Source organism: Xylocopa sonorina, chromosome 11 (genome assembly GCF_050948175.1).
Source record: "Xylocopa sonorina isolate GNS202 chromosome 11, iyXylSono1_principal, whole genome shotgun sequence".
NCBI classification, from domain to species: domain Eukaryota; kingdom Metazoa; phylum Arthropoda; class Insecta; order Hymenoptera; family Apidae; genus Xylocopa; species Xylocopa sonorina.
The window spans coordinates 7,065,531-7,087,619 of record NC_135203.1 but is presented as its reverse complement, the minus strand read 5'-3'; the positions used below and the strand labels follow the sequence as shown (position 1 = coordinate 7,087,619).

Sequence of the window (22,089 nt, the reverse complement as noted above, 5' to 3'; positions counted from 1 at the left end):
TAATATATTAAACTAATTCTTGTCATAATCATTTGTATAATCATACAATGTTTTAATTATAATCAAATCTATAAATGAGTTCAAATTTGAGATGTATAAGCAATGATTAAACCACATAGAAAACAGCATTTCTTTGAACAATGCTTGTAGAAATTCCTACACGAATAAATAAGTTGGTAACATATCTAGTTGTGTAATTTAACTTCTTTATAATGGGTATTATATGAAAAATAATCGTAGTATACATTCGAGTATACCGTGGAGCTCCATACATTATTTTAATGAAAATTACTACGACTCTCTTATCATATATAATTATAAAGTACTCTCATTAAACTGAACTGTATTTCACGTAATTCTTATTATTATCTAGGGAAGTCTAGTTATATAGGGAAACCTTTATTACATCGTTTATCATCCGTTTGTAGAAATCTTAAAGGAAATATAATGCTACACTTATTTCATAAATATTGTAAAATATTGCAGCAGATACCTTTCAAATGAAGCACATAATTAAAATTATTATTTAGCTATAATAGTAGTTATGCAGGATGAAAAATATATGCATAGTTGGATCATCGATGAGTACTGAGTGAGCACACTAGAAGATATGAAACCAGTGCCGTAAACATCGTGAACGTAAATATACGGTGTGCGTTCTGTGTATACGTGTTACGTTACAGACGTCTTCTAAATCGTGTAGAATTCTCATGATTACTTATCGAGAAGTATTCATCCGACTGTACGTGTATATGAACTCCTTTGTTGAGACAAGTTAGTTAATAAGAAACTATAGTTAAAGGTAGGTTATAATCAAGACGTACGATATTGATAGTGTTAAGAATATCAAGAAGTAGTAAGTTTTCGTTGGGTGTGTGAGCCTTCGAAGTTATCCAAGTTGTCGTACCGTGAACATTGAAGGTACAAAAGTTTGAAGAAAAGGGCACACTAACACCGAAACCATCGGGCGTCCTACTGCTCTAGGGGTAACGCGGTGGGTGCATAGCTGCGCGGTATGAAAAAATGATGTGATCGATGGTCATCATGGCGGCACCCATGCTAAAGTGGAAGCGGATCACAAATCCGTCCGGACCCCAGCCAAGACCCAGACATGGACACAGGGCAGTTGCTCTTAAAGACCTTATGGTCGTTTTCGGCGGTGGAAACGAGGGCATTGTTGACGAGCTTCATGTCTATAACACGAGTAAGTTGCTTCCTTACTGTGCGTCTTTCGCGCCGTTCTTGATGATTCCCGCGATTCAAGATGGCGGCATACATTAACAAAACGGTCACCGGCCGGATCACCATGAAAACCGTGAATTTTGTTTATGTCAGATGCGTTATCATCATATATTTCATATACGTTGGCTGCACTTTCGCTCTACATGTCTTTTTCAGTATTATTTGTTAGACATTGGAGTAATTTTACATGTAGAATTAGTGCGATCTGTCATTTTTCATGTTTATACGCACGGGAGCGGCCATTGCTGTCTTATACGCCCCACCACGGTTTGCAACGCGCCGCGTTTCCCGTCATTCCACGTTAACGCTTCACCTTTCCTTCTCTTTTTTCCTTCCGTTCCTATTTCTCCTCCCACTCTTTCGTTTTAGGTTTTCACATCTTTACCGTATCATGAATGCGCACGGCATTTCTTTTCCTATGTTGTCAACAGTTATACGCCTGCGTACTGCAACGAATATGTTGTACTTAATTTTGAAATGCTTGCCTTGATGAAACACGCTGCTTAGATTAGATATAATTTATAACACAAAAATAACATATGTATGATGATAATAAAGTTAATTTTAACTGAAAGTGTAACATTATTTTAAATATAAATAAAAGCAGAGAATAATATTTAATAAATTTGATGTTATGATTTAATTTTTTAAGTTTATTAATGTTATTTTGCGAGTTTAATTAAGCTTTTGTACCTTTTTATTTTCTTTTGTTAAGCAAACGTTTATAATTTTTTTGATCAATTTAATCATCAAATTATATTTTCATATTTTGCAGCAACAAATCAATGGTTTGTACCATCGACAAAAGGTGATATTCCACCTGGCTGTGCAGCATATGGATTTGTTGTTGATGGGAGCCGTATCTTGGTCTTCGGTGGTATGGTAGAATATGGGAAATATTCGGATGAGCTTTATGAACTTCAAGCAGTTAGGTGGGAATGGAAAAAACTGAGACCAAGACCACCAGAAAATGATCCTCCCCCATGTCCCAGATTAGGGCATAGTTTTACCCTTATTGGTAATAGGGTTTTTCTTTTTGGGGGGCTAGCTAATGACAGTGAGGATCATAAAAACAATATACCAAGATATTTAAATGATCTATATACCCTTGAACTACTTCCCAATGGAGGGACAGCTTGGGATGTACCACAAACACATGGACATGCACCACCACCCAGGGAGTCTCATACTGGAGTGTCTTATACAGATAGTAAAACAGGAAAAACCTGCTTAGTGATTTATGGTGGTATGAGCGGCTGTCGTTTGGGTGACTTATGGTATCTTGATGTCGATTCTATGACTTGGCACAAACCAGTAGTTCATGGACCTATTCCATTACCACGTTCTCTTCATACTGCCACTTTAATCGGCCATCGAATGTATGTGTTTGGAGGCTGGGTACCACTTGTTGTTGATGATGTTAAGGTTGCAACACATGAAAAAGAATGGAAATGCACAAACACGTTGGCCTGTTTAAATATAGGTAAATTGACTTTATATTTGAGAACTATCTTAGAGTGAGAATTAATTTACTATAATACAATAAATATTCATTTAGAAACTTGGACATGGGAGCAGTTGACAGTTGATACCCTGGAAGAAAATGTTCCTCGCGCACGTGCTGGTCACTGTGCAATTGGAATGCATAATAAACTTTATGTATGGTCCGGTCGAGATGGATATCGCAAAGCTTGGAATAATCAGGTTAGGGTTAGTCCTTATGATTTATTTTTAATTTAAGAGCGGTTTTATCTGTTATACAATACAATTTACTTTTTATTGATAGGTTTGTTGCAAAGATTTATGGTACCTCGAGGTCGGTAAGCCATCTGCACCATCTAAATTGAACTTAGTTAGAGCCAGTTTGCAAGCATTGGAAATTCAATGGACACCAGTACCATCTGCACAATACTACGTACTGCAAATACAAAAATGCAAACCTTCAGCGACGACTGGAACATTTCCTGCAGTCAGCACTCCAGCCAGCACACCAGCAACACCTACCACGACATCGGCAATGGTTACTCTTGCAACTGATTCAGCTACATCTTCACCTGTTACTGCTGTTCCCGAGCTTCCTCAAACTCCAACCCCTGTTAGACCGTCCATACCTCCGCAGACTCCAGTCCGAGTTCAATCAGCTGTACAAAGCCCAGTTCAGAAACCACCAGTACCATCACAAAGCGTAACAAAACCATCGAGTCCGATGACACCGAGAGTAGCCGGAAATCTGATCAGAATTCGTTCTCCTTTAGTTACAACAACGCCAACAGCAACAACCGCTACTACGGAGCAACCACCTACTCCTAGTACTACAGTGGCAGGTCAAACACCAGCTGCTATGTCAGGAATTGCTGCATTAGCGGCAGCAGCTGCGGCTACACCGAAAATAAGTATGAACAATGTACCGATTCTTCCGCAAACTACGGCAAATACAATAAGGATGAAGAACGTACAAACTGGCCAACAAATACGTTTTGCCGCGCCTGGAGCGACAGTATTGAGAACTGCTTCAGCGCAACAAAGTAAACAGATCATTCTGCAAAAACCAGGCCAAAATATATCTGGTCAACCACAGATCGTACATCTTCTTAAAACGGGGCAGGGAATGGTTGCAACTGTGCCCAAAGTAAGCCTTATCCCCGGGAAACCTGTGCAAGCAACAGGTGCGAAGCCACTTAATCAGGGGCCGACAATACTGAGATTAGTAAACCCAAATACCGTACAAGGTTCTAAAATAATTACGACTATGAAAACGTCTAGTATCGTAGCGATGAGTAAGGGGCAAAATATTAGCGGTAAACAAACAATAATGATTACTAAACCTGGTGGCAATGGTGGGTTGGTTGGTCGTAATCAAATAATAGTAGTTACAACGGGATCTGGCTTAAGAGCTGTACAAGCCGTCACCACGTCTCAAGCTGGTAGCGGTCAGACGACAGCTAATATTACGACACCCGTGAACGTTTTACCTTTGTCAGCTACTAATCACGTAACAAATCAGCAAGGAGTAAAAATGATCGTTGTCTCATCCGGAGCTATGGGAGGTGGAACCACTGGGAAGCCTATTACTATCACAGTTCCGGGTCAAGGTGGTGTTCCGAAAACCGTAACTATTGCTACTAAAGGAAATCCACAAGCTATCTTTAATCCTGGGAAGAGCCAGATTGTCACAATGCCACAAATACAAAAAGCACCGGAGACTGTGACAGTATCTGGTAAACCTGTGACATTACAAATGTCTGGTGGAATAGGTGCGAAAACGGTTACATTAATGCCTACGAGTAGCACGATAGCGACTACAAGCACATCCGAGACAATAGATACCAGTAAAATGTTGTTCGTTCCATCGCAGAAGCAACCATCAGCTTCGTTAGCATCGACGTCTGATGGTCCTGCAACCACTGATGCAGCGTTGGCTGCATTAGCTGCAGAGGCGGGTTTAATTGATCCAGTACAAGAGCCTTCTGGTGATCTGTCTTTCATGGTATCCGCAGACGATGGTGGAGCAGGAGATAATAAGATGGAAGATAGTTGTAACGGCGATGAAACAACCACTGCGGCTGCGTTGGTTTCCCAAATGGGAGCTGGTGAATCAATGCAAATCGATAGGGAAGGTAACTTTTTAATTCCTCAAGTCGATGGTCCGGCGGATCTGCTTCTGTCTGATGATGATGAAGAAAACGATAAGATTGATTTGGCGGAGGATTCCGCTTTAGAGAATCAAGAAGAATCACAAGTGGAAGATTCTACAAATATGGAGCAGGATACAGATGCTGCGCCTACAGAAGCCGTACATATGGAAGATTCTTCCATGAAAGACCCAGAAGTATCGTCAGAAACAGCACCTGAACTTCCTGTTTCCTCAACCTCTGCGGAAGATACTCCAGTAGATCCAGAGCCCTCTATTGATGTCCAACCAGATGAAAATGAAATGCCTACGGAAGTAACCAATGAACCGGAAGCAGCAAATGAAAGTGATATGCAAATAATGAACAGAACGTCAACAGAGGAAGCGCAGACAAAAACTGAGATGTCTAGTATACAGGATCCAATAGAAGCTTCGTCAGAAGACGCCTCTATGCCAGATGCTATGGAATTACCGGAGAACGAGGAAAGTGAGCAAATCGAGAATAGTAGTATGAAGATAATGGCAATGGATACGTATACTTCTGATGCTGCAAAGTCGTCTGTCCCGGAACATTTATCACCCGAAGATAGTATATCACAGCTTTCTCAAGAAGATAATCAAGTTGTAGAAAAAATCAAGGATGAAGCAACGGAACCGTCAATAGATCTTCCGGAAGGAACTCCAATGGAAACGTTAGAAGACAACGATGAGCCAATGGTCACTGATACTTGTTTAACTCCTGCCAATGTTAATATTCCAATCACAACGTCTATCATGCAAATAAAGCTAGAACAACCTGATGAGCCAATGAAACAGGACAAAATTCCCGAACCGCCCACGTCATCTATCAGTGCCGTTGCGGTCCTCGAAAAGGAAATGGATATTGTGAAACCAGCAGTTCCCGTAAAGATGGAGATAAAAGAAGAATCTATTAAAAAGGAGAATTTGAAACAGGAAAAAATGAATGGTAGTAGAACGGAAAACGGAGACGATTCCACAGCATTAACCACGTTGGCTACTGCTGCCTTAGGTTCAGCAGAACAACCAATGAAAATAAAGGCTGAACAGGTAAAAATAAACGTCTTATTATAATAAACAGGTAAAAATGAACGTCTTAAAATATCCTTCAATATTTTTTTTACAGACTGAAAAAGAAAAGAAAGAGGAAGAATGGTATGACGTTGGAGTAACACAAGAATCAAGATTTACCGTACAACATTATTATTTACCTGGTGATGAACCATTAGATATAACGCAACCATTAACTATGGATGTTTTTGAAGGAAGAACAAAGGTTCCCCTAGAACAAGGAACCATTTATAAACTTAGAATTGCAGCTGTGAATAGCTGTGGACAAAGTGATTGGAGCGAGGTAGATAAAATAATTATAAAAGTGCTGATATTAACATAAAAATGTTTAATTTATAAAATTCTTCTTCGAGGTTTCTGCGTTCAGGACGTACGTTCCGGGATTCCCCGGAGCGCCTAGCGCTATAAAAATTAGTAAAACGGCCGATGGTGCTCATATCTCATGGGAACCACCGCCTAACAGAAACGATGGACCCATCTTGGAATATTCTGCTTATATAGCTATGGCAAATACTGCGTCGAGTAATAACGGAGAACCAAAGACAACGTCGTCGAATTCGAACTTAACATTCACGAAATTTTACTGCGGTACAAATAATTCCTGTTCAGTGTCTAATAGTTCCCTTAGTGCCGCTTACGTTGATACTACACGAACACCGGCCATAATATTTAGAATAGCAGCACGAAATGTTAAAGGATATGGACCAGCGACGCAAGTTAGGTGGTTACAACAAGGTAGGTACAGTTTTTCTCTCTAGTGAGATTAACGATAATCTTAAAAATTACAAAATGTTCATTTCCGTACTAGCATCTGTATCGTCATCAGATCCAACTAATTTCATGGAGAACAACCCCCAAGTGAAGAGGCGCGGTGTAAATATACGCTTACAAGGAGGCTCCCCACAGAAGAAGGTGAAACTAAAGAGACCAAGTAGCTAACTTTTCGTGAGCCTGTTTCTCCTTGACCTCTTACAGCCCAAATATCCAAACAGCGCTATTCATTATTTAATTTCCGCTGGTACACACGCCTAACAACGATGATGAAACAGTATATTCTTCGAATAAGAAACAACGTGACATACGAGCAAATGAAATGAATGCACGATATGTAGGAGCGACGGAAGAGGTGTCCATAGCTACAATTGAGGTATAAACATAAGGGTTTAAAAAAAAAAAGAAGTATTTTAAGTGTTCTATATATGAATACAAGGTCTTTCTATACTGCGTTTTCTGACTCACCGTTATTCTCCTATTCCTTCGCGAAACCGCGACATTTTTTCTGTAAAGATAACACGAGTACTGTTAATAAACGGCAAGGTGGTTATTTCGAAGTTTAAACAAAGTTTTTCCACGTTTATAAGAATGCTTTCCACGAATGTCGTAACATATCTATGATGACAACACTTGCATCACTTATGGTACATATGATTTCGTACAATATTGACCACCTTCATTTTTTACTTTTCATTAGATAAATTTAACAAAGCTGTGCAAATAAAAATAAAATAGTGAAATAAAATATTTGTTCAATTTATACGGAAGGTTAATCGAATTTATTTTAAATTATTCATATTTGAAATTCTTTTAATATTACTGAGCTATGTATACGTACAGATTTTCTAATATAGTTTAGAAGTTGGAAAAACTTCCTCATTACGTTTAAATATTTATTGTAAATACTGTGATTGGAAATATTCTCTTCATTTTATTTAGGATTGTCCTTGTTGAAATTTTTTTTGAAATTTTGCAACGCGATGCAAGTGTGAAAGAAATTTTGTTATTACCATCTTCTGTATAGAACATCGGTGCTACACTTTATTCTGATTATACTTTTGTTACTGCCAATTGCAAAGAAAATATGGAATCAATGTAAAAAAAAGAAAGGAGCACGTAGTGTAAAATTGTTTTAAATATAAATTTGCGTTCGTAATTTTGTTAATGTTTTCAGCAACAAATGAAAGATATTTTGTAAAGAAAAAAAGGAGAAAATATAAGTTAGTAGAATTGCACGTATTATTCGTGATAAAAGTTTAAAAACTTGGTTTCAAAAGCGTTGATATATTTTGGAGTATAACAAAATTTGAAAGAAGTTAATATTTTTATATGGCAACGAAATAATTATTTGTGTGTGTGAATAGTGTATCATTATAATATATTATGTCTAATGTAATGTTTAATCTTTTAAGATACTAAGTCAAGGAATTAATATAAAAAAAAACAAAGAAAGAAATTTATAGAAAAAGTAAATAAAATCAGTCACATGTCAATTTTTCTAATAAAAAGGAAGCATCTCTTTAGTTCGTCTGAGCATAATATATTTTAGTTCGTATCATTAAACAGCTTTTAAAATTGAGGTTGAACAAGGCCTATAAATCGTAAAAAAAGTTATGAATATAGTTCATACAGTATAATTAGATGGCTTGGGGCTATATATGTTGAATCTGCAATAATTTAAGCGCACATTATATTTTTAGATTATGAATACGAACCTTCTGTTACTTGCTCGTAGCCTAAGCATTAACGTAGCGTTTTAATATTTTAAGCTACAAATTTATATTAACAATACCCTAATAACTAGCATATTCAAGATGTGTTAAGAAGTCGAGACAACCCAAAGGACTAATAACTTTGCATTGATTTGCCGTGCTATTTCGAATCGAATTAATTTCTTTACAAATTTCAAACTAACACATTAAAAAGAGGAAACAGAAATTCAATTACAGACTGTTCTGTCTAAAGTTTACGCGATATTATAAAATGCTTCTACGACTAATTGATAAAAGTTATTAGTTCGTTTATCTTGTTTTGTAAGTTTTATTGACAGGAAAATAACACTAGACCGTACTGGAATATCAGTTCATACCTATTATACATATTCTGCAGATGAAATAATTTCAAAATGTACGTATATGTGGTATAATGTTTTGTTCCATCCAAATGTATTGAAATATTATCCATAATATCCGAATATACTGAGGAAAAAAAACTATGAATAAATATAGAAAAATATATATATATATCTTACATGAAATATTCGTTATTTCACTGTAGCGACTTTTATAACGTGAATGTGTACTTACACTGTAGATACATGCATCTTTAAACTAACTGTAACTATGCTAAAAGTACTAAAAAAAAAAGACATTAAACTTCATTTTATCATACCAGTAAAAGTGTTGCAATCTGTTTGCTGTATACCTGAAACTTGTGAACAAATTTATTGCTTCAAATTTCAGAGATTCTTTTTTCTAAGTTTACGGCTAACTTCCTTTACTCATTATTAATTAGGTAGCAGAAAATGAAAATGTAGAAAAGAACAGAAAGGATAAATAGAATAATAGAGTAGGAAGTACTTGATTCTACTTCCATTATAATAATGTGTTATAATATATTGCATTACATACTTCAGCACTATGTTTCGCGTGCTGCCTTTCTGTTAATCTTTTATAACTTTTGGCAGTAACGAAAGCAAATATTACACAGGCAGTGAGATATAATTTTCTCGAAATATTTTATTACAATAAACAGGGCAAGAAAATGAATACTGCCTAAGACTTCTGGATGTAAATCGTGTACATTCGTAAGAAGACATTAAAATCAATCTCATAAAAGACCAACACGATCTACATCTAAAGATCTCTTAGATAGTATTGATCGTAAGAACTTGAGCCGTGAAAACTTGGAAGAACATTAGCGGTTAAATAAATATAAGTGCAAATAATTATAATGTTTTTTTTTCAACGCATAAACTATGCTCGAAACCTGTCAATGGTTTTCAGAAACATATAGTCGAAAGTAAATCGTAATGTTCCAATTTTTCGTACTATTTTAACCATCTAATAAAAAAGAGAAAATGGTATCACACCACGATTTTACTGTAGAGTCTTTCTACGTGACTAGATCATGAAACCACACAATGTAATTGCAATGTGCAAACATGCGTGAAATCTAAATAGTTAGAAAGTGATTTGTACGCGATAGAGAAATTGAATGAAACGATTACGTGACGAAGTTCTAAGTGACCTCGAATTTGCTGCGAAGTCTCATAGAAGTTAAGCGTACATCACGCAGAATAGACAGTATTTAGTATTGCACACAATCTGCAATCGTACTGAATAATTATAATATTTGTATTTTTCGATCGAGTTTCCGATAGCCTCGTCGTGCACGGGACTGCGAGGAATTTTAGAACTGTGTTTTAACGATAAAATTCGCATACGAGTAATCCTTTCGAGATAAGATACAACAATTTTCATTGGTAATCAAGAATAATGTATACGAGAAAAGTAATTGTAAAATTCACATAGTTTCAATTTTTTGAGACCAATGATCTTCACAAAAAAAACAAAGATAAAGAAATTGAAACGCTACTTTCTCTCGTGGATTTCCTTTGGAAATTTGACAAATTTTGTAATTAAATCAGTCGAAAAGTATCACACGTTTCTTAAACTGAACTTAAAGAAAAGTTAGTGTGCCTAATCGCAAAAAGTCAGTACGTAAACGAATAAAAAATAAAAAATTAAAAGAGATACTGATCAACGTTTACAGATTGTAATTTTATACCTCGATATATAAATTTATATTCATACAGGCCGTTGTGAAGCGAACGGTCGTTAACGATTAAAACATTACAGACGTTTATAGATAAAAATGCCCTACTTTTTAAGATCGATTCGTCACTTTTTATAGGAATCATTATTTCGAAAGCCAATTACTATTGTATTTTATAGAATTCTATTAGAATCGAAATAAACGACGAAATTAACGATGTGCGATTTGATGACTAAGAGATCATTCCTTTCATCGATGAATATTCATAATTCACGTTAACGATTAATTTATGACATCATAAAGAAAAAGGATACTCTAACGTCATTTTAAACATTCTAGTAGCACGATGGTCAGCGTTAAATAACACGCAGGCTCATTTTCATACTGGTTTATCTTCTTCCGGCTTCTATTTCCGAGCATCATACCACATCCAATTTCGAGTGTCAATCGCTTCCCTATAATTATACGATACTGATTAAGTTATAGCAAAATGGATCTGTTAATTAATATAAATTCGTTGATCGATGAATGAGAGCACGAGAGTTTGGTTGCAACTTCGTAATTTGTGAGAATAACGGAGAGTGAACAAAAGAGGACACGCAAATTTCTGTGCAATATTTTTACATTTTACGCAAAAAAAGATGATGTATTCTATAAACAAATGTCGAATTAATCATGTTAGCGTTGTTTTTATTACAAACGAAACGAGGTGAGAATAGAAAACGACTCCGTGAAACACATTTTGCATTTGTTCACCATATCGACCGATTAATTGACTAAAAATAAGAAAACGTGGTATTCATATACACGAGAATCAACATAAAGTTATTCTTAGTAGCTAGCACAGATGTATCTATACACAGAAAAAACGGTACCTTTGTCTCTCGTTTCCCTTTTGTTCGGAGAAGAGAAGAAAGCATATTCTAGTTACGCGATGAACGAAAGGGACGTCGAGAAGTTATCGATTTTTCGACAATAGCTTAAACGATAACATCCAATGCATTTCTGGTGAATATTTTTCACAGAAAATGCAAAATTTCTGCGCATCTCGATGTTACTACCACGTGCTTCGTTGCATGTGGTATCCGTTGCGAGCATAAGTTCGCGTCAGCGAATCGCTCCGTATGATACTTTCATTTGATGTATGTATGTTAAAAAACTTATTAATCGATAATTATGCTGTTTCGAGAAGGGCTGCTGTATAAAAAACGTCGTGGCTTCGAAACACTTTACAAAATCATTAATTATAGTTAAAGACAAGGAGAAATCTATTGCTCAACTACTCAACTTCATACTGCGTTGTGTTCAATTAGATAAATTTATATGATATGCAATTCCGTATTTAAAACTGAGAAACAATGATGATATAAATGGAAAAATTAATCTATTTGTTCCGCGTCGATCAATTTCGAAGCAGCACGATTTTCGATCGCTTTAGATTATATACATATGGAAAAAGAAAAAAAAACAAAAATATGGATGGAACGTGTCCCGTGTGTAACATGTATGTATGTAAATACGTACGAGTGTGCGGAATACTAATGTACGGCCGTTTGCAACAATAGATTATTTTTCCACGTCTAGCTCGGAATGTTTCGGATCTTCGACGAACATCCATGAGGCTAGATTTAGAACGTAAAGAGAAGTGAAAAATCGACAATTCACGGTCGACATGTTTCGCATAACGATAATATACAGATGCCGACTGGGATGTCCGGGAAGCGCATATTACATTTATCATATATTTTATTTTCGTTCAGACGTACAGGCATAGTCACTGAACGTGGATGATAGAACAGTAACGATGCCTATATAATAACTTGTGTGTATACGTTATGTGGATCTTTTTTTTTATATATACATATATATAATTACGATCACTTTCATAAATGAAAAAAAAAAGATGCGTACAATTAACGCAAGACCAGATAATAAAATGATACCAACATTGGCTGGTTCGTATTTAATTAGAATAAATCTGTTTTAATTTTGTCATTATAACTCGATCATTTTCTTATTTCAATCGAGGCTACAGGTACATTTACCAAAAATATATTTTCAGAATAGCGTAGTTCGTACAGAGAAAACAAAAAAAAAAAAAGAATGATACATCAAGTTAATTGTACTCGAGGATGTTAAAAATTTAGTACTTGGCGGGAATTAATTTTCAAGCGATTTGCATGCTTGTACAATCTTCTCTTTTTATGTTATCACATACCATCGATTAGTTGAAAATAGTTTCGCCTGTTTCTTAAAACAAGTAATCTTTTAGTGAATCGTGTTACGATGGATTTGAACGTCGAGTTTGAGTGTAGTGTCTCTTGGCGTTTGAGTTCATTACGTGATCGCGCTGTTTTTCACTCTATTCAACTATAGATTCTCTTCAATGGTAGGGTAAATTAAACATATATATATTATATGTAATAAAGAGAACAGAATAAATGTATGTAAACTTATGTGCCTGTGCACATTTTTTCATGAACGTCATCCCAAACATAACTCTTGATTTTACTGTATTTTTTTATTATTTAAATAGTAATTCGCAATACAATAGTTTATTCCAAATGTTTCAATACTGACGCTAAAAGGACTTATCAAGCAATAGATTTCAATACGTTACCTCAAATTTGTGTTACGTATTATATCCCATTCAATTAGTAACAATTGGCAATAGATACGTTAAATACTTGAATACATCATCTTATCACTTACGATAGCTGAAATGTGCTAATAGATAGTGAGCAAATTCTCCGATTCCCGGATGCGCAGCAAGGTAATTTAACTAAGGAGATGTTCGTAAGGATAAAAAGTCGGTATCCTGTTAAAGTCGTCTGTTCGCATGTATGTATTTGATAGCCTACCATTATTTTATCCTTGATGAATACATATATACCCGTGTATATGTCTAAAATGTGAGCATGCGGTCTGACCATGTACTTGTATGCATTTCAATGTGTACGTGTGATTGCTGTGGTTAGTCGTCGCTGTTAGTTCTTTCAGCACGATGAATGCACCGTATTGATTTTAGATCGTTTTAACACCGATGTCACGACTACCAATAAATAAATGAATTTATTCAATGTGCATTAAAAACGACGACACGTCGAAATATAAACTTGATCATCATTTTTTCTGACAAAATGCATGTGCACCGCTGTCAGTACCGGTAGTGTTGATACTAGATACGCCCACGACTAACCAAGTGTGTTTTCTTTCACGAAAGAGTTTGTAAGAATCCGTCAAAAGACAGTCTCGTATTCAGAGAGAAGGTTAAGAGAGTACTATCATTTTCAGTCATTTGGAGTTAATTGTAAGTAATGGATTTTATGAGGCTTAGAGTTGTCCGCTTCTTCACCTTGGTTTTTTTCGAATAGACGTAACTGTCATATAGTGGGGATTGATTTTTCATACACGTGCGAGTTGTGCAACGCACATGTGTAACTGTTAAATAAAATATAATAAATAAGGAATGGGAATTGACAGTATGAGAGTCGGAGGAGGCCGATGTCCTCCCCTCCTCGTCGGAGGACTTCTCGTCGCTTGTTTAATGCTTATCTGCAACTGGTGGACTTTATCTTCTGAAAATATTGAGCTAGTCAGACAAATCGACGAACTAAATGAACAACTTAAAAACAGGTACCTAAACTTATTGTAAAGTACAATCTTCTGCCAGTATAAGTCTACATACTATCTGTTTTAAAAAATAACTTTTGGGTTATCAATTTTTTACAATTTTCTCCATAGTTCTAGTAAAAGTACCCACACTATATAATTCTTTAAGAATTATATTAACTTGAAGCATGCAAAATGTCACTGTTTTCTTGATATTTCTGGTTTTACAGTTAATGGAAGGCTTACAGCAATACATGTGTTTATCATGGTGGATTATATTAATATTCATATTAAAATTATGTTTTAGCGCTGAAGAAAGAGATCAGTGTGTCACTTTGCGTGGAAATGTAGAACAAAAGTATAAGCATGCGGAGGATGAAATAAGGTTGTTTCGTGTGAGTTTGGATCAACAAGCAGAAATAAAAAAGAAAAACGATGAGTTGATATATAATCTTAATACATGTAAAGGTGAATTGGATTCATTAAATAAGTTAGATGCTACTAAAACTGTAACATTGGAGACATTAAGATTAGAGAAAGATAAATTCAATACAGAGTTGGATGCAAAACGAAATGAAAATAAAAAGTTACAAGAAGAAGTAGAACAGGTACAAACTAAAGTGTAATTTTAATTTCATGATATGATTGAGAATATTTATAATATTTAAATCTTTTTAGCTAAAGGATGATCTCGATAAAGCTAAACTTACATGCAACCAAACTCCTCAGAAAAAAGTTGATATTCTTCCACAACGTAAGTCACAATACTTTACATATCTCTCCAATTTTATTCCATTTTGTACTATTGCCATTCTGGTATTATGTGAAGTAAAATTAAAATTGAAATAATTTCGAAACATTTATTGCTTTATATTCCAACTTTTCTGACCAATAGTTTTCTAAATCATGCTAACATATTCAGGATGTTAGTCGTCAGCATTATACAATGCAGCTTTTATCTTAACTTTCGATTATTTATTTAAGATTGACTTGGCATTATATGATATTTTGGCGTTTTGCCAATTTAGCAACAACTTCGGTAAATAACAAGATTCAGTTGGGTCCTGTTCCGATATCAGCTGTAAAAATATCCTTAGCCGGTGATCGTGGTTTGAAATACCATGGAATTCCGATACTTCCAAAAGATCCACCTGGCGCTATGCGCCTAAGTCCTCGCTACTCTGTTACAATGCTGAAAGGTAGTGATACTTTTCTCCTACCTCAGGGGAAAAGAAGATTGTCACAAAAGTAAAAGCAGCACTCATACAATAACTCTGTACATAAAAGTCCATTGTATTTTTTGATGCATCTATTTATCAGACTTTTGTTGTTAAATGGCTTTTCTAATAAACATGTTCCGTTGCTTAATTACTAGACATATATAAAATGAATTAAACTATGACTGAAGAAATAAGTTTTTGACCCTATACAATGTATAAACATACTAATTTAGGTTAAAAACAATAAATTAAGGATCAAGAAAATATAGTCATTTTAAATTATATGAATAGAAAGAGTACCACTTCTGATACAAATGATTACAGAATATTGTCGAAAGGTTTACTTTAATTGTGCTTCTAATATTTACTCTTAAATTTGATTCAATGTTACTTGTATAAATATGTAAAGAAATAAAAAGTATATCAGTATTATAAATATTAAATACATTATACAACATTTTCATTTATTGTTTAGATTTAGAATGCATCATAAAATGCTGTTAGCAATGTATGTATTTGTAAACTAATTGGTGAGGACTCACTAATACCAGGGGACTACTAAAATGTAGCATTAATGGTTATTTGTACAATCAACTGAAGTTGAAAATTTTTGTAAATAATTTTTACTATTTTATTTTAGAGTAATGATTTAGTTCAAATGATTTTCAGCTGATACAAGTTCCAAACATCAAAAGAATAATGATTCAAATGAAGGCAACACTCCAGATCCTGGTAAATATTTGTTACAATTTAAATATACATCATTTATCATATTTTACTTGTTATAAAATTCTTACTAGATATATGTGATTAATTTTTTTACGATTTATATAGAAAGTAGTAAACCTGGAAATACAGGAACCATGGAAGCAATAGAGAGTATTAGAGATCAACATATGAAGGATGGAACCAATGAAGAAAGACTGACAATGAATAACTAAAGAATATTTTGTTCAATGAGTAAAAAGAAAATATGTTACACATTTATTAAAGACAATTGGATTGTAACTATTCTATGAACAAAGAACAGTTAAATGCTCCACACAATTCATAATCATTCCTTTATGAGTAATGATACGAGTCTAAAATCTATCAACTTGTAATATTTTATAGTGCAATTATATAAATCAAAAACAAAATAACAAAAGGATTCTGAACTTGTTTAAGTACCATTTCTTGTTTCTTTTCTATGTAAAAATTGTTTCAACTTTTTATTATTTAGATAATTTCGCCATTATTTTCTAATATCATTATATTTTTTTATTAGAGTAAATGTAAATAAGCAAAACAGATGTTTTCTGCTATTCTATTTTATATCATTTCTATTAATAGAAATACTATAAAAATTCGGTAATCATTAAATGTAACTTAAATAATTATTAAAAATAAATCTTTACACGATAACCAATATATATTAATTGTAAACCTACCTAGCTATAAAATAGTATATAATACTATTATAAGTTCCTCATATTGAATATGAAAATGTATGATACAGAAATGGAGTATTTGTCGATTAGGGCCACATATATTTTAAATACAAATTACAATTTGCATTTTGTTATCTCCAATTAATGCATTACAATATTACAACTCGTACACATCAAATGTATATCAATTTATTGCTCAATATCAAAATGAGCATATGTATTATGTGCGTATTTTAAAATTTTTCTTATTAAAATCCTTAGGATAGTATACTTCATAAATTTATATTTCGTCTAATTATTTTATTGTATTGTCATTGTAAAATGTGTTTCTTCTGTACTTTCTCTTTTGAATACAGAATTTTAATTTAGAATATTATTTATATTATCTTTAATTTTTAATGTTTGTATATGCTTAATTTAATTTAAATGTAATATATGTAGCATACTTTATGTTTCTCTTCAGGAAACATAGTTCTAGGAATTTCAATTTCATATAACCATATCATATGTTTCTAAATTTTCGTTTCTTTTCTCATGATTTATACTGTATGTTTTTCAGTTTCCAAACGAATATAAAAACAAATATAGTAAGTAAATAAAATAGTTGTAATCTCTTTTCATTGTAATAAATTTTGGAAGATTAAACACATTTTACATAATACATATATTATATAGAATTCGTATTATATATTCAATCGCTACATACAGTTAATTTGTAATTGTTAATACTTCTGTGTTGGTACAAAGCTATTATTCATGTAGTTAATTATCAATTTTGACAATAATACTTTATATTCATTCCTATAAAATAAATGGTCGGTTTATGTTATGTGAGCTAATAAAATGGATTAAATATTAATAATCAGTTTATCTTATTAGTAAACTGTTTATAAAATGTTATAACAAATATAATATCAACATGTATAAATATTTATAACGTATGATAAACATATAAACGATCACGTTTATCTCTGCTTGATCAAAATTTATAACTGTGTATGTAAACTGTAAATTATTGCATATTTAACAAAATGCAGAATTTGACTAGGAAACATTAAGTAACGACTAGACGTTTAGTACATAAACTTACATTTAACCATTTCTTTTTTTGTATGATGACTATTTGCCACTGTGGCTTTATTTTTTTTATATTACCTACCATGGCAAACTACTTAGATTATATTATAATTCTATTCACTTACAGCTAAACTTAATTAATCTGTAACATATACATGCTCTAAAAATGAAAACACGTATTCTTAAGCTGCGCGAGGTAAAAATATTAGCAAATATGAAAAATCATGAAAATAGAATCTTTTACCTGTATGCTATTAAAATTTTAATTTCATTTAGGAGCCGTTTTTTGTAGTTATTAGTGATTTATAAACATAAGATTTTTTTTACTTACTATAACAATACTCATTGTTAATATTATCTGTGTAATTTAAAAACATAAAAATATATCTGTATAAATACTCTTTTCATTTAGGGAAATATTTTCTTAAAGTTTTTCAGTTTGTGCGATTTTTTAAATATATAACAGTATTGTAAACTTTAAAAATTATTATAACTTTGCTATATACCTGTGTTATGATTTAATTTAATATAAAATCATTTTTAATTATTATCTGCAGAAATTAAATTAGCATAAATAATTTTCAGTTGTAGAGTATACATCGTTAATTACGATTGTGTAACAATTATTTAGTGATATAATGCTTTCCATACATGTAACACTTACAAAATATTCTGCATTTACAAGATTTTTACTTAATACCTTATGCTGGTTTAACGTTAAACATTAAATTCTTTGGTCATGTTAAGTAATAGTTGTATAGATCAGTAATTAATATTTCAGAAGAAAAAATATTAAGTGGTCAATGTTCTGTTAATTGAAGAAAACAAAAGTAAACTAGTCCTAAAATAGTTAGGCATTACAGTGCAATTATTACAATTACTGTTTCTTGTAAGATATATCATAAATAATATTAACAGCCTTTTTAATAAATAATATTGATGAATAAACTACCTGGAGACAGAGACTTGTGGACGCACTATTATTTCTATACTAAAATCTCTTTCAAAAATCATATCTCTGTTGTCTATATTATTTTATATTTAACTTGTTCCGAATGGTAAAAATAATTAAATCCACACTATGATTTTCGTAAGAAGACTATTGGACCATACTGGAAGCTTATTATCGCATTTTTACGAAAATCATAGAATAATGAATTGCAGTCTATACTTCATGTCTCCATTCCTACATTTTCAAAATATAATGGGGTTAAAGATAAGGCAGTGAGATGTTAGTGAATTAATCCCTAGACTAGGGAGACATATTATGAAATATAAAAAAATCATTAGAAATTTTTTTCGTTGTGATTTGCGGAACTTCAAACTGCTTATAGCTTGCCATACTCTTTCGCTTAAAGAAAAAAGCTACCAAAATAATTCAATTTATGGAGAATAATGATGATTGTTAATATGTCTTTGTTTTCTTCTAAAAATGAAAGCAAAAATTGAACGAAGCCGCCACCAACGGCTATGTTTACGCACGGAATTTCTTGACCTCTCTTTAGCTCGAATTTGCCTGACTAATGAATAAAATGCATCATCTATAAATTGTCTAAGAGCAGCGGATGTTTCATAAAACGGACACCCGAGCTGTTCAGCAAGTGCTTTCCCTTCTTCTGTGGTTACCTGTAAATATAGGCATTATGCAAAGAATGTCGATACATTCTAGCTAAGATGATGACTGACGTTCTACCTTTCGTTGATGTTGTAAGTCAAATTTATTGCCAACTAATACCAATGGTATATCTTCATTAGCTCTTACACGTGTTATTAATTTCCGATATTCCAAAGCTTCTTGAAAGCTATGTCTATCAGTTACAGAATAACATATCATAAACCCTTCCCCGCACCTCATGTACTGGTCACGCATAGCTGTAAATTCCACCTGCGTATGTATCAACAAACATGCTATATGAAAAAAATTACAATAAAAGAAGTTGAATTCTCTACAAACTCGCATCGCACAAGAATAGTAGACTCTGACCTGCCCAGCTGTATCCAATATATCTAAAAGCGCAGCCTCGCCGTCTATGACTGCCTGTTGCTGATACGAGTCCTCTGTCAATAACAAAGAACATTAAATTGCATATTACCCTGAAAGCTAACAAACGCTAAAGACACAGACTTCAAACTTCTGCCGCATCAGCTTAGAAGAGACGTGTGCTCTTACCTATTGTCGGATCGTGATAATCAAGAAAGCTATGACTGACAAACTGCAATGTGACGGCTGAAAAATTAACGTTTCCCTTCTGTACACGAAAACGTGACACGTATCGCGAGCAAATTCGGATACAGATCGCCGTACCTGATTTACCAACACCGCCGTCACCCAGAACAACAATCTTGTAGACCCTAAGTCCACCCCTGGTAGTGGGCTGCGTGATTACCGGTACGTCATTCTTGCCGTTCAAGGCCACGCTCTTATCCTGCAGAATGTCAGCTGACATCGTTGAGAAATTTCTGGTTACCGGTAACCTAATGCTCGCCACAGCCACGGCACACTCGCACTTTTACGAACTGGCTGACATACTTGGTCACGTATCGGAACACGCGCGTAGACACACCCATATCGGCTGTTAGATGGGGAAAGATACGGTGCATGTTTGATCGCGATTGTGGCCCGCTGTGCTTTTTCTGGCAGCCCGTGAACGAGCCGCGCCGTCGTTTAATGCCTGGAATCGATGATTTTTACAGTTAGACACAGCATGGCTGGTGAGCGCAGGCTGACGACCGTGCTTGACAGAACGTGACAGCCGCGAAGATTAAGCACGCGCGCGGTCCTTCGTCCAGGGGTGTATTTATTGGCTCTACTGTTAGTATACAGGCCCGTTCGTATACATTATACTACATTACGACTTCGATTGATATTGTAAACAGTTTCACTTAATGTTTGTCAATAATAGAAATCACTCGATAAATGATCCTTGATTCCTAACAGAGTCTATTAAAATTTTTAAACTGACACGATACTTTCATTCTTACTTGCAATTATTGTAAAAAAGTATATTCGTTCTTATAATTTTGAAAAGGATGCGTATGTTTTATTGTAATCGTGTTGCAAATTGTAAATTTTAATCGATATGAAATATACCGGTGTAATATGCATGCGTAGAATTGTGTACGCACATCATCGATAAAGGTTTTCGTATAATATACGCAAAAACTTCTTTCATGATGTAAACAAACATGTACTCTTGTTATATATGTTCTACGGAATTCATTTGTATAATACTTTATACGATTGTAACTTAATATTTTCAATTAAAACCTCAATTTGTATTCTTGTTATTCTAACTGTTTTAAAGTAAAGGATGCGGTACCCACATCATAAAACTGATAAACATTGTATACATATAATCTATATATGTTACCCTTTTCAAATATATCGAATTCATTATCATCATTATTAACAGCTGCAGTAAAAAAATAAGAGAATAGAATGTTTAAAAAAATAATGGTAAATGATAAAAACATATTTTTTCTTTTAAGAATTTATAGCTGGACAATTTCAAAAATGAAAACTTAGTAAGAAAACTTATGGTTTAAGTGTTATTTGTAACTAAAACTCTGAAACATTTCGAATAATGTGTAAAGATCGAAAGCGAAATATATAAGTTCTACATCGGTTTTGCGATTTGGGTATAGGTAGATGATCTTATGATTAAAACCAACATAGCGTCAGTACCGCTATGGTTTAATGTTACAGGTATAGGATAGTAGAGAAATCTCTCGTGACCGAAGTGCGAGACAAAACAGTGTCGATTAAATCCGTATATATAAGTAGCATGCCTTTGATTTAACGTTACCTGACAATATTCACGTGTTCAGATAAATAAAGTATTTCAAGATACGTACATGTTTGGTTTCGGAGGTTATAACTATTGTTATAGACACCGAACATTATGAAGACTTTCTCCAATAAAGCGAGACCGAACGTTGAGTACGTGCATACAGAGATACTTTCGTCGAGGAAAAGTACTGGTGCGAATAATACCGATGACCATTTCATTTGCCACACCGTCGTTTCAAAAATCCAACTGACATGTTTGATAGATTATTATTATCACGAGATAGAAAACACGTGGGCATTTTAACGGTTGTATGTAAATAGCGAATAATAATAATAATGGAATAATCGTAACGCGTAATGTCCCTCGTTTTTGATACCTGAGTTTTTTCATTCTTCGATTAACATTTCCCCCTGACACTTTGTCCCCCGATTACCCAATGGTACAGA

At 33.7% G+C, this 22,089-nt stretch overlaps 4 protein-coding genes across 12 annotated transcripts in view; 2 read left to right on the top strand and 2 right to left on the bottom strand.

The window, feature by feature from the left end:
- Positions 1-22,089, bottom strand: part of LOC143429476 (organic cation transporter protein-like) — a 97,208-nt gene that overhangs the window by 62,010 nt on the left and 13,109 nt on the right. The gene's annotated exons all lie outside the window — the stretch shown is intronic.
- On the top strand, positions 487-13,787 carry Hcf (Host cell factor). 6 transcript variants are annotated; one of them, XM_076905174.1, is made up of 9 exons: positions 487-802; positions 985-1,204; positions 2,018-2,725; positions 2,801-2,952; positions 3,029-5,941; positions 6,018-6,245; positions 6,316-6,697; positions 6,771-12,902; positions 13,542-13,787. In XM_076905174.1, exons 2-8 carry the CDS (start codon positions 1,036-1,038, stop codon positions 6,899-6,901), a joined length of 4,683 nt encoding a protein of 1,560 aa, XP_076761289.1. In that variant the 5' UTR covers positions 487-802; positions 985-1,035; the 3' UTR covers positions 6,902-12,902; positions 13,542-13,787. The 6 variants fall into 6 exon arrangements, with proteins under 6 accessions (XP_076761289.1, XP_076761288.1, XP_076761292.1 ...); XM_076905173.1 differs by having other exon boundaries at positions 922-1,204; XM_076905177.1 differs by having other exon boundaries at positions 487-1,204; positions 6,789-12,902.
- On the top strand, positions 13,490-16,637 carry LOC143429480 (uncharacterized). 4 transcript variants are annotated; one of them, XR_013102546.1, is made up of 7 exons: positions 13,490-13,823; positions 13,888-14,149; positions 14,433-14,733; positions 14,804-14,879; positions 15,154-15,373; positions 16,015-16,077; positions 16,180-16,253. XR_013102546.1 is itself a non-coding variant. In XM_076905201.1 (7 exons), exons 2-7 carry the CDS (start codon positions 13,983-13,985, stop codon positions 16,284-16,286), a joined length of 885 nt encoding a protein of 294 aa, XP_076761316.1. In that variant the 5' UTR covers positions 13,493-13,791; positions 13,888-13,982; the 3' UTR covers positions 16,287-16,637. The 4 variants fall into 4 exon arrangements, 3 of the variants coding, with proteins under 3 accessions (XP_076761316.1, XP_076761315.1, XP_076761317.1); XM_076905201.1 differs by having other exon boundaries at positions 13,493-13,791; positions 15,154-15,324; positions 16,180-16,637; XM_076905200.1 differs by having other exon boundaries at positions 13,494-13,823; positions 15,154-15,324; positions 16,180-16,637.
- Positions 17,400-20,424, bottom strand: Ric (Ras-related protein interacting with calmodulin). The gene is made up of 5 exons (XM_076904604.1): positions 20,158-20,424; positions 20,023-20,079; positions 19,837-19,910; positions 19,546-19,737; positions 17,400-19,478 (listed from the first exon to the last, which is right to left on the bottom strand). Exons 1-5 carry the CDS (start codon positions 20,297-20,299, stop codon positions 19,236-19,238), a joined length of 708 nt encoding a protein of 235 aa, XP_076760719.1. The 5' UTR covers positions 20,300-20,424; the 3' UTR covers positions 17,400-19,235.

Coding starts and splice junctions, on each gene's coding strand:
- LOC143429480 (XM_076905201.1), top strand. CDS start 13,983: ATGGGAATTGACAGTATGAGAGTCGGAGGAGGCCGATGTCCTCCCCTC. Junction 14,150..14,432: donor AATGAACAACTTAAAAACAG/GTACCTAAACTT, acceptor ATTATGTTTTAG/CGCTGAAGAAAGAGATCAGT. Junction 15,325..16,014: donor CTCTGTTACAATGCTGAAAG/GTAGTGATACTT, acceptor AATGATTTTCAG/CTGATACAAGTTCCAAACAT.
- Hcf (XM_076905174.1), top strand. CDS start 1,036: ATGGTCATCATGGCGGCACCCATGCTAAAGTGGAAGCGGATCACAAAT. Junction 1,205..2,017: donor GCTTCATGTCTATAACACGA/GTAAGTTGCTTC, acceptor CATATTTTGCAG/CAACAAATCAATGGTTTGTA. Junction 6,246..6,315: donor GACAAAGTGATTGGAGCGAG/GTAGATAAAATA, acceptor TTCTTCTTCGAG/GTTTCTGCGTTCAGGACGTA.
- Ric (XM_076904604.1), bottom strand. CDS start 20,299: ATGTCAGCTGACATTCTGCAGGATAAGAGCGTGGCCTTGAACGGCAAG. Junction 19,911..20,022: donor TTATCACGATCCGACAATAG/GTAAGAGCACAC, acceptor TGTTATTGACAG/AGGACTCGTATCAGCAACAG. Junction 19,738..19,836: donor TATTGGATACAGCTGGGCAG/GTCAGAGTCTAC, acceptor ATACATACGCAG/GTGGAATTTACAGCTATGCG.